We start from the raw sequence: 12437 nt of genomic DNA on the forward strand, positions 1-12437 counted from the left end.
AGGGTGGAGAATCTTTTACCAAAACTCAAGTTAAAACCTGCGATGCCATACTCAGGCCTGCCAGTCCTCCCAGTTTGGCTGATGAGGTGGTGTTTTTTTTTTTTTTCAGACCTCCAACAGCCTGTAGAGGGCAAAACAGCTGTGAGCATCCCTTATCACATCCCCCATCACATCAGACATGAAGTTTGACACGGACCGGTGAGAAGTTCCCAAAGCCCCTTCGAGCTTTCACGGGTCTGTGTACAGGGATCAGACAAGCAAGGAAAACAGAAATGTGAGAGCAGGTTGAGACTATGGTTGATCATGAGCTGGGTTAAAAGCGTAACTTTTTTCCACTGACAAGTGAAAGCAAAATGCTTCTGTTCTTTCTAAGGGAAGGTAAAGAGAAGAAACAAACTGACATGAAAAAGTAAAAGTGGGACTTCTTTTCCTGTATTTCCAACATAAAATTTAAACAGGAGAATTCTTCACCAAATCTGGTTAAAGCCAGACTCCCTTTCTCTTGTATTTCCTCTTCAGAAAGAAGGTGAGAGCAAAGCAAAACTTTTCCAAGAAAACATGATCTAGGGTTCTCACTAAAAAACAGGATTTCCCATGCAGAGCCCACAAAAATCACCCTTTGGGAGCAGGAGAAAAGATGCCAATAAACTCACAGAGAAGCCAGAGTCACCCACAGAGTCTGCATGGATGTGGCCATGTTCTGGTTTCTTGCTGTGGCTACTCCTTAGGTATCTAAATGGTTTGGGAGAAGGTTACACAACAGGATGGTTAAACCACTCTGGCTTCTTACTTCTCCCAAAGCTGGAAGAAGAACTTCTTCAGCAGAAGAAATGGCTTTCCCTATCTGGAAAGTTTACATCTTATATTTGTTAGTCCTGTTGTTTTTTGTTTGTTTGTTTTTTGTTGTTTTGTTTTTGTTTGCTTGTTTGTTTTTTTTTGTTTGTTTGTTTGTTTGTTTTTGTTTTTACAGCAAGAGTGTCAGGATTAAGAGGAGAAAAGGAAAAATCCGAAGCTTGGGTAGGACAGAGCAGGAGCTGAAAACAGCAAAAATAAAGCTATTCTACTTGATTGCTATTCATCTTATTACAGGGGTGCCTAAGCAAAGCCATTTAAAGCCCACCAGTACTACTTTGGCATAGACACCATTAAAAGCCAAACTGACACATACACCAAATAAATTCATTGCACAGTTAGGGGAATCCAGCACAAAGCTGTCTGAATATCTGATCCGGATTTTTTCCTAAGTGAATTCCCTACAGACATGTTCATGCCCTCTCTACTGTCTGCCTTCCATAAACATTCACAAGCCAGGTTTTACTGGTACAAGCAGCAGCAGAGAGTAGCTTTTGAAGTTGTATGAACAACTTTGGGGTAACTAAAGTTTCCCCAAATAAACTAAATATTTGCACTGTGCAAATATTCATGCCAGGCATGCAGGCATGTGCAACCAGTAAGGCATAGAAACAATATCACAGGAGAGATAAAAACTCATTGATGCAAAGTCTTCATTTAAGCCATAGTTTTAAAGAAATTGCAGAAATTCACTCTCCACAACAAGTATCAAATACAAAAGTCACAGCTACTTTGCATCTTTGCCATAATCAAGAATAGGCTACAGATGTCAGAGAAATTTGTTATTAGTTCAGCTGTAACTGAATGCTAAACAATGACTATATAAAGTTGTATACTTAGGCTCAAATTCAGCATGTGCCTCATTTTAACATTGAGGCAGTGCCATTAACTTCAAAAGGATGACTTCCCTTTTAAAAAGCATGTCCTTAGGAGACTTGTGAGTAAGAGCCTAAAAGCATAAAATTTATGTGAGGTTCATGGCTTTCCATGAAATTACACCCTAACAAATAACTCCATAAAAAGAGTATAGAAGCCACATCTTCTTCCATATAGTGGAGATAACAAATTTCTTTTATTCTTTGCTCATTTGACCAATTTATATACACTTTTATGCCAGAGGCTTGAATGACAGGAGATCACAAAACACAAGCTAGCATCTTCATAGCAAAGAAAACATACATTCTCACATATATTTATACAAACACTTGTACACATGACTACTACCCACTCCAGTGATCAAGCCTGCTTGGACATGACCAATATTAAACAAGGAATAATTTGGATAAGATTGACAGTCCTGGATATAAGGCAGAACAGCAGAGGTCATCCCACCCCATTAGCTTTCCTCTTGAGGATACGGTGTTTCCCAACATCTCAGGTAAAAGCTGCTTATTGTTTGTGATATTACAATATAGGTATCATTTACCTGCAGGTAGTTCTCTGTATGCAACCTATTCAGGATGTTTGATCCCACAGCCTTGATTCATGAAAGAGTTTAAGGAAAGGCAATGCTTTGCAGGTGACACGTCAGAGAAAATTGAGAGCTAGAAGGGACAATCATCCCCACCTCCCTGTGCAACAACTTAGCGTCCCTTATTTTGCATTTAATCCACAAATCCAGATTTCTTTTCAATGCACATTCACCAGAAGGAACCATGCTACTGAAATTCCCAGTTTGACAAGCTTTTCAGCACAAGCACTATATGTAATGGTTCTCAACACAGCTAGAAGCACAAAAGCATGGGGACAAGTAACTTCCGGATTTGACAGCCTGCATGGATGGCATTCATCCCCCACCTCAGATGCTTTGGGGCAGCACCAGGGGCTGAAGACACAAGACCTGGTGGGACAGTCACTGCTTAAACATCCCAGGCATCATCTGGCAGAGCTAGGGGATCAAAATCTCAATAATAAAATAAGAAGAAACCACACCAGTCAGATTTTTCAAGAGTACTCAGCATATCAGGTGCTAATCACATCTGAAAACATTGCTTTTATTTAGATGATTATGTACAACTTGAAAAATCTGGCTCTGAGTACATTTTTTCCCATCTCCTTTTATTTGGTTCACGATCCTCATTCCCCCATTTTATACTCCAGTATGAGAGTTTGTTCCCTTAAGAGCTATACTTTCTACTTTATGAAAGGAACCTGCTACAGGACCTGCATCAGAATCAAACTTTCTCCTTTTTGTGCACATCAGTTTCACTGTAACCTCAAGTGCTGTTTACACTTCACAGTTATCCCCGGATGGTGCAGGATTTGCATCTTGCTGTGCTCTGCATGGAGCCTTGTGAGCTCAGAGTGGTTCCTGGTGCATGAGATTGCTGCTACTTTTATTATAGTCATACTGTGCTCATAGCACGGTAAACTCAATGTGGTGTATTACTCTTGAAAAAGTGCGGACCCAGTTCTGCTGCAGATGCAGGTGGATTACATTTTATATCTTTAAACTGTTTTCCTGCATAAGGACCGGACAATTAAGGTAGCCAGAAAAGTGTGAAGTTTCAGGTCTGACCATGTCAGAGCTCCCAAGTGTCAGTTACAATAAAACAAATGACCCATTTCCTGACAGATCACAAGGGCTCCTCTGAGAGGAACAGATGGACAGATTTTTATGTTTGTTTATTATTTCTTTTTCTGCTGGGAAGGTTGCACTCCCCTGCTCTTTGGCATCAGGAGGTCAGAGCAGGCTAGGGGGTGCATTTGTGCTTGTGCTACTGCCCTCCTGACTGTTCTTGCACTGTCCTCAGTAATGCCTCCCTCTGCCAAGGCTCTGCCAGGTCCTGGCACACTTTGAGCAAGAATGAATGAAATGTCCTCTGCTCTTCAGGTTTATTAGCCATGTTGAGGAGCAGCTGCAGAGCAGGGGCTGTAGAAGGTTTGACCAGAGGCAATAGCTCAGGGAAGGGTGAGTGGTAGCTGATGGTTTCCCAAAGGCACCACAAGTAGCACAGAAGCCCTCCACAGCACACACAGACCACTGGAATAACCCCAGGCACCTTGAAGCCACAGTACTACAGAAATGCAGTCTGGTAGAATCCTGCTCCAGAAACTGCTGCTGCACAGAACCTGCAGCTCCTGAGAGCCAGCACCCACCCACAGAGACCACACACACCCTGCAAAACCTCCTATCCACAAGCCAAGACCATGCCAGTGTCACGCACAATATTCAAAATTAAGCCAAACCCCCAGGAAACATGGAAAGATTGTGCACTGTCCCCTACAGGAAGAGCCAGCAGGAGCCAGCATGGTGGCATCAAGCCAGAAGAGGGCTGCAACCTTTTCAAGACCCTTTGCAGAAAGCCCCATTCATTGCTGCCTCCGTCCAGAAGAGAAAACTGAGCAGGTTTCAATTAAAGCATATTTTTTCTTTTCAATCCTTATACTTAGGATCATGAAGACCTCTCCAGCATCTTCAAGAGTGTGCTATGGACACTGGACATAAAAAAGATGGCAGATTGGTTTCCACTCCTGTTCAGTAAGCTATTCAGTCAGAAGAATACACACTCTGGTTTTATGAAATACAGCTTAAAACAACACCTGACACTAACTTTCCAACAGAGAAGCACTTCAGTTTCCCAGGAGCGTTACCAATACACAAGCAGTATAAAACCTCCAGCCCGCTTTGGTCTGAGACATCTTCACTTGGTTCACAGCATGACTTGAGTGGGAAGGGACCAAGGAGTTATCCCAGGCCAACCTCAGTGTTTCTCCCAGCCATCCCATCTGCAGATAAAAAGGTTTCGAAGCTGCTCAGGTAGAATGGCTTGCACATCACAAAAAACACGCAATAGAGAAGAGAAGCATATGCACACCCGCAGCACCACTTACAGAAACAAAGAAAAGAGGAGGCCTCTGTAATTTCTCCCAACCCCACAACATGTAAGATAACCTGGCAATTGTCAGGTAAAGTCCAGCAAAGATTTCTGAACTAAATTCCCACGTGCTGGTAACGACCAGTTGAATGCAGTCAGGATAAAACAAAATACAGATTACTGGAGAGGAGAGAAACATACCACTGGCCCAGGTCTGTGCTTCTAACTTTTTTTTTTTTTTTTAAAAAAAAAAAAAAAAGTGAAGAACTTTCCCAGTGAGCAGACTATCCCACAACTGCCTCTGCAACACTTCTTGGAGCAGGTGAAAGCAATCCCAAGCAGAGGCAGAATGCTGCAGGACATTTCCCCCATCTGAGGCATTTTTCTCCCATGCTAGTTGTTTTCCTGCATATTATTGTAGTAGTTTTCCTTCCCTGAGCAAGTGCATTTTTAAATATCTGCAGGTATTCACTGAAGGATTCTTCCACAACATTTGAATACTTCACACTGGCCACAATAAGAATTTAAAGGTGCACAAAGGCTCAGCACCATCAGCTTGCAGTGAGGAGGATGGATGGATCTTGCACTCATAATTCTGCTGTTCCTCCCCCTCCCCCAACCCCCCTAACCCTTATTTTAGCTCAGTATGGTGTCTGGGAAACCCCTCACACACAAACTGAAAGATGCAGCTGGGCGCATGCATTAACACTGCTCAGGATTTGGCAATTTAGCTGAAGTGAAGGTTGAGCTCCTACTAAATGCCTTCAGGCATGCTGAAAATAGGAGTTTTCACCTAAAACTTCTGAAAGTGCTCTCTCTGGTGAATCAAAACCCCAGAAATGTCTCTGCAACTTCTAGAAAATGCCTTTTCCTCAAAAGAAGCCTGCAACCTCCATTTCTAGGTCCCCTGAATTATTTGGGTTTCCTCCTGCTCATCTGCTGTCCTCCTCACTTTTGGGGAAGGGGTAGACACTGGCATCCCCCAGGTGCTTCTCTGTGCAATTTCTTTAAGCTCCCCACTTCTCCCTGTGCCATACAGGTATGGCCCCATTTCTAGAGTATTATAGCTGCCATGAAAGCTGTAAACCAGTAGCATCATTAAGAGAAGCAAGAAAAATCATTTCTGGCTGCATTGAAGTAGGCAGAAATACCAAATTTGCTAAATTCAGCAAATTTGGAAACAAGAGGAAAGGCACGTGCTCAAGTCAATAATGCCATCTCCAGAAGGAAAAGGCTCTGAAGACATTTCCTCCTGCCCCAGACTGGAGTTTCATACTTCTGGGCTAATCTTGTGCCATCCTGAGCAGTCTCTTGAGCCTCCTGAACTCTCCCAAACCCTACTGCTAACTTTGGAAAACATTAACATTTCTAGGGGCTTGGGTTGGGGGAGGGGGAAGAGACCTTCTACATTTTTAATTATGAAAGGTCTCAATTTTCAAAGTGAGTACTTTAACCCCACTTCCCTTATCCATATGTCTGTGGTTTGTTTGCTTGTTTTTTAACCTAAAAGACAAAGACAGAAGCAGATTAAACTGGAGAAGCAGATTGTGATCTAGCAATTGCCACCAAAGCAGTCAGTTTATTTTTGCCACCAAATTAATTATTTTCTTCTGAATTTAAAAATCAGACACCTGAAGCAGGCATCTGAACAGGACAAAATCCATCTTCCATTGGTTCAAAACTTGAGGCTACAAAATTTATTGTTATATTGCAGTTTCTTGTACTTATTTCCCAGTTACTGGTCCAACTTGGAAAATGGGAAGTACATGTAAAGGCATTTCTTTAACTTCAAACTGCAAATTGTCAAATACAGTCATTCTCCCAAGTTGTTAAAATTAGTCAAATTATCCCAGTTTTAAACTGAATTGATGAAATTTGCTTACAAATTATTAATATATCACTGAATGACAAATTATGTCTATTTTTTTATAGCTGGAAAATATTAAAATGTATTAATTTCAAAATGATCACAGCTCTGAGCAGTGTAAATTCAGTATTGCAGAGTTCAGCTCAAAGATGGGTACTCAATTAGAGAAACTCAATATTATTACCCTTTTTGGTAATCAAGAAAAGTAGTAACAAACCAAATCACATTAAACATCCTCAGAAAAAAGCATTCATCCTGTGTTTCAATTTTCAAACACTGCTGTGTTGCTAATTTTGTAATGATACTATAACTTGTAAAGCACACCTGTTGTAACGGGAAGAGAATGCCCTTAGAAATGGACTAAGGGGATTTTTTTGTCTCAGTATTCAAACAGTCTTTATTTTACATGAAAAAAACTACCAAACTTTTTTCAGTTCATTTTGTCCACAGAATCCAAATGATCTGAGGGAAAAAGGCACATTTTCTGATTAATATAAACAAAGAAAACATAGTAGCTGTTATCAAGTATTAAAATATTTCATTACAAACAATTTATTGTATGATTATGCACACACAAAGTATTTCTCCAGTGCAAAAACATTAAATTTAAACAAAGACTTAAAAACCAGCAATTTCAAAATTTCCCTATCTGATGCCATGTGCTACACTGTATCTTCATGTCATTAACAACATTTAATAATTCCCACCTCTACTCAGGAACTCACTGACCCTTCTAAATAAGAGTTGTTTATGAATGACCTCTACATAAAAATACCTTGCACAAAAACTTCTAGTTTTAAGTCTACTGCCTGTTATCAACCAAACTCCCTCTTTCCCCCAATTACTTGGTTTCATTCTCTCTGGTCGACTCACTTCCACATTCCTCATATTTGGAATGTCTGCTTGATGGATTCACTTTTTTTCCCCCTTGCCCCTCCTCCTTCCTTCCTTCATTCATTCCTTCTAATGCTATCTACTGAGGTCTTTTCAGTTTTGGAGCTCCAGCCCCCCAAACTGATTTTTAATCTTGAGTTGGAAAATTGAACTTTTTTCCCCCTTAAAACTTCTTATTGTTTAACCTTCTGAGGAATAAAGCACATAGAAATTTTCAGGTTAAAAAAAATATTCTTAGGTTTCCCCAACTTTTTCCATCAGCAAAGTTACAGAAAAATAACTCCAAAACAACAAGATAGTTAAAATAAGTCTAAACAAATTTTAAAACGGAGGGGTTTTAATCAAATGTTATGTTTATCATCAATGGCTCTCCTTTACAGTACTACTTTTAAAGTATTTCTTCAAAATGGTTTCCTATGATCAGTAGGATAATTTGCAGCTCTAAGTGTTATTTGAAGAATTTACTGTAATTAAACAGCTATAAATCAGTTTACTCTTCTGGAAGTTTTGGAGCAGTTACACACCAGTCACTCTTTCTAATGCCATATTAACAAATTCTCTATTTTTAAATCAATTTCTGCAACACAGTTAAGGACGGGAGAGAATTTAATGAAGGAAATACACCAGCAGGAAAGATTTCCTTACAATATGTAATTTCACTGAACACATTTATTTATAAAAGTACCCAGATCAGTTTTTCTGAACATTTGTATTTGCAGTTTCAAATAAAAGAAACAACCACAAAGACAAGCTTTTCTTTTATAAATTATCTGGGAAGCATACCATAGATCATGACTTGTTTTCCCACATTTTTACACTTGAAAAAATAAGATCAGGTTGGGGGATGGGGGGGCAGTTTTTCAGATCACACCAAAAACATCTGATTTTGTCCTCACTGCTCATACTTTAACCATATCATATGTGCCTTTAAACTGGAAAATCCAGTCTTAAAAAAAAGGGGGGGGGGGGTTCGGAAGCCACCAACTTCAAAACAGAGGCAGTCCATCCCATCATTTCAGCCTTCATTCAGAATGAGGAGCAGAGGGGGAGGATAACAAAATACACCATAATATCACACACCACCGAAGCTGGGGGAAAACAACCAGCAAAGTCTAGGAGCTGCTGCCAAAGTTGCCTTTGCTGTCCCAGAAATACAAACTTGCCTCCCAAAACTAAGACAAAGTAACTGTAGCAACTGCTCCATTGCAGCAGGCAATCACTGAGCAAGGAACAACCAAATCTTGGCTAACACAGTTATTTCAAGCAAAGCACATGAGGAAAGTCAACAGCAAAAAATGTCTCCTGTATATTTAAAGGCAACAGACAAGGGCTATGGGGCTAAAATTAAAAGCCACCCTCTCACCACCCCCCACCCCGGGATTTAGCAACAAAATATAATTAATTGCATTTCTCCTGGTTCTCATTAAACCGTGTTAACTAACCTTCCATTTGCTTCCACCTATTGTAAAGTTTCAACCAGTATTTCTTTGAATTACAGCCACCAAAGAAATATTTACATTTCCATTGAATTTCTCCCGGAGTGCTCTTAGGAAGAGTCAGAGGGGGAAGAAGGGAGCTGGGAAATACCCTGAAATCTGCTCCACTCCCCACAACCTATTGATTATCCACTAAGAGAGCACTAGGAGATGAAGGGGGGGGGGGGGGGGGGGAAGGCGACCCTCTCTGTGTGCCCCCTCCCCCCTTTTTTGAGTGTCATTATGTTACCCTTCATAGGGTAATTGGCTTTCCAATAACACCCCTGCATTCAATGATATTTAAGCCGCAGCAAGTCTCTGAGTGCTGTAACGAGCAATATCGATCATCCTTCCACGAGGTGAGTCTTGCAAAAAAAAAAAAAAAAAAAAAAAAAAAAAAAAAAAAAAAAACTTGGATAGGAAATTATTAAATGGATTTTTGCCTTTGGGATCAGCCCTCCAGGACTCATGGTCCCACTGAGGGGGGGCAGAGGGGCCCCTCCAAGGAAGGAATCAGTGCAGAGTTTCACAGCCCCCTGAGGGGGTCAGGGCCCTAAAATGGAGTCCCAAGATGGGTTTCTCAGTGGTGAGGGAGCCCCACAAGTTTCAGGAGGAAGAGTTTGCTCTTCAACCTCCTTCTGTGCCCAGGCATTGAAGCAGCTGCCTCATCACGTGGGAGAATCAGGCACCGTGGTCCGATGTGGACTACTGGGGTTTGGGACAAACTCACCCAGCAGAGAGGGGTGCAGCATCTCCATGGAGGGGCCCCTGCAAAAACATGAACTCTGAGCACCCTCAGCACTCAGCAGCTCAGTTTCTGAGCTCTTCAGAGCTGCTCTAAGGCTTGGCATCCTGCACATGAGCTGAGCACGCAACAAAGGGCCAAGAACATGGAGAGACTGGACTAAGCAAGGCCAGCAGCCCGTGAAGCCGTTTCACAGGTAGACCAAGAATGTGAAGAAATGCAGCTCCAGCCCCAAAAAGAAAAGCTCACAGTAGCCAGAAGCTAAGGCCAGCACCCTGCACTTGCCAGGGTTTAAATCCCTCCCCAGCATGGCAAAGAGCAATAAACCCCATATTTTTTCTTTTCAAGTCTTCACCATCAATCCTAGCAAATTTTGCTTTAAAACGAAAAACAATCAAACAAAAACTTTACAATTCTGTTAGAAAACAACAAACTTCACCCATTTTGCAGAGGAGGATAAGAGCAATGCTGGGAAATTCTTTCAGTTCCACAAGTTTGAAAATCCCAACCCAAAACATCTCAGCCACTCATCACCTTGGGTGAGTTGCTGGATAATTGTTTAACCATTTTTTAAAACAAACAAACAAAAAAAAATCTTAATTGCAAAGTTTTATTTAAAAAAAAAAAAAAAAGATAAGAAATCAAATGCTAAAAAAAATATAAGAAATCAAATGCTTATTGTCAAAACTGCCTTCTTATCTCACTGGGGACATACCTAAAGTAAAATCTCTACCGTACCTAATTTCACATGCACATATTCGAATATATATATTTTTTGCCTCCTTTATCTTACAATTCCCCCCTCCCTCCCCAACAGAAAAAAAATAAAACACTGTATTACCTTTGCTTTTTAGGTACTGAATGTTCAATCTCTAGCTGTTTTCCATGAAGCTCCACTTTCCCTAAAAACAAAATGTGTCTGGTTTTTATAATCTGGGTGAAGGGGTCAGAAAGCTTTGGATAACATTCTATCACGTGAAACTTTTGATTTAATTCGAATTACCACAAAGCACACAAAAATACATTTTCTGATTTCTTCACAAGTGCATTTTATCAAATACAAGACTGGCTTCAAATGGGAAGCAGCGGGAGGGAGTGGTGAGTTAGCTGTCTGGACAGTCTTCCTTAGGAATATTTAATTCCTTAGTTCATACTGGTCTGCTTTGACCAAACGAAAATGAAGAATAGTATTTTGAGAAAATAATCTTCGTCTGTATTTAATTCCGTATGTTTGATCCCTCCAGAACTCCTCTAGGCAGAAATCTTCCTCCCCATTTAAAGGCTAGAAATGTTAACTCCACGGCAGAAATGGATTTCTCTTTGAAAACGGGGTGGTTTTCTTTGCTGTTCGTTTATTTATTTATTTTTGGGTAGGGAGGGGAAGAGGGGAGCAGCGATGGGAAGAGCCTAGCGGGAGGAGCCCCGGGCATGGGGAAACATTCAAAAATTTTAGAAATTTCCCGGGGAGCATTTTTTCTGTCTGCGAGCAGCATGGCGACCTTCGCGCTATTCCACGCATCACATGCCCCAGGAAACCCAGTTTCAAATCAAAATGGCCAAAGTCCCAGCCCACCGCCCGTGTCGCGACGGGACCCCCAGGCCGAGCCCCGCCGGGGCAGGCGCCGCGCTGCCCCCGCCACGGCTGCCCCGGGGGGCGCCCCCAGAGACGGGGGGGGGGAGGGCGGCGCGGGGCAGGAGGCTGCAGGGGTCCCCGCTCCGCACCCCCACACCGCTCGTCGCTAGCGCCTGGGAGGGAAAGCGGGGTCTGCCCCCGCCGCGCCGCGATGCAAGCCCCGACGGGGCGCGAGGGCTCGAGGCCCCCCCCAAATCCCCGCTGCGCAGGGAGCGAGGCCCAGGCGGGGGGCTGAGCCCCGCGGGTGCCCGCAGTTCGCCGGGGAGGTGAAAGCGGAGAGGGGAGAGAGGGCCAGAGAACGCCGCTTACCCGAAAAAGTTTCGATGGCTTTCATGGCCCACTGCTCGTCGGGGCAGTCCACAAAGGCATAGCCGGACTTGACCAGGAACTGCCCTGTGAAGGAAATTTTGTGGTCGTTGAAGACTTTCTCCAAGTCGGCCGGAGTCACGTTCTCGTTTAGGTTCCCGATGTACAGCTTGTTCATGGTGGCTGCCGGCGGGGCGGCGGCGGCGGCTGGGGGCGGCGGGCGGGCGGCGGCGCGCCGGGGCTCGGAGCGCGGCTGCCGGGGGGGCTCCACCGTGCGTCCGCACCGTCGGACTCCGGCCGCGCTCTGCCACCCCACAGCAGGGGCGGAGGCTCGGTGAGTCCTTTTTATTTTTTTTTTTAAGCCCCCTCCTTTTTTTCTATCCTTTTTTGTTTTGTTTGTTTGTTTTTGTTAGTTCGGCTTGATTTGTTGGTTTGACGGATTTGTCTTTGGAGAGGGGTGCGGCGACTGTTGGGGGGATCCCAGGAAAGGGTGCGGCGGGGCGGGCGGCTCCGGCGGGCGGTGGCGGAGCGCAGGGAGGCGGTGGCGTCGGCTCTGGGGGCCCCCAAGTCGGTGGAGTGGCACTAGAGTGTCACCGGACGCCTCTCAGCAGCCGGGCACCGCCTCTAAATAAAACCGACCTGGAAAATGAGTGAAAATGTTTGCTGGAGGAAGCCACGTGGTGATGCGGGAGGGCCCGGCCCCCGGGGGGAGGGGCCGGGGGGGAGGGGGCAGCCTCCACTTAATTATTTATTTTAATTTAAATACTACGCTATTTACCTCCACGCACACACACCCTTAGAGGAATGAGGAGCGCATCCACCCCTTGTCCCCCCCAACTCCGCCCGT

At 43.5% G+C, this 12437-nt stretch overlaps 1 protein-coding gene across 3 annotated transcripts in view; it reads right to left on the minus strand.

The window, feature by feature from the left end:
• IGF2BP1 (insulin like growth factor 2 mRNA binding protein 1) overlaps positions 1-11768 on the minus strand; it is a 29697-nt gene extending 17929 nt beyond the window's left edge. For 2 of the 3 annotated variants that reach the window (XM_038168608.2, XM_027445469.3), the window contains exons 1-2: positions 11594-11768; positions 10493-10553 (exon numbers count right to left, since the gene is read on the minus strand). In XM_038168608.2, coding sequence (XP_038024536.1) covers positions 10493-10553; positions 11594-11768 — 236 coding nt within the window. Of the gene's footprint in view, positions 1-653; positions 713-10492; positions 10554-11593 lie in introns of those variants that run through there. The other variant, XM_038168609.2, reaches the window with a different exon arrangement.
• Between the last annotated feature and the right edge of the window lie 669 nt (positions 11769-12437).

The sequence above is a fragment of the Anas platyrhynchos genome, chromosome 28 (assembly GCF_047663525.1).
Source record: "Anas platyrhynchos isolate ZD024472 breed Pekin duck chromosome 28, IASCAAS_PekinDuck_T2T, whole genome shotgun sequence".
Taxonomy (NCBI): Eukaryota; Metazoa; Chordata; class Aves; order Anseriformes; family Anatidae; genus Anas; species Anas platyrhynchos.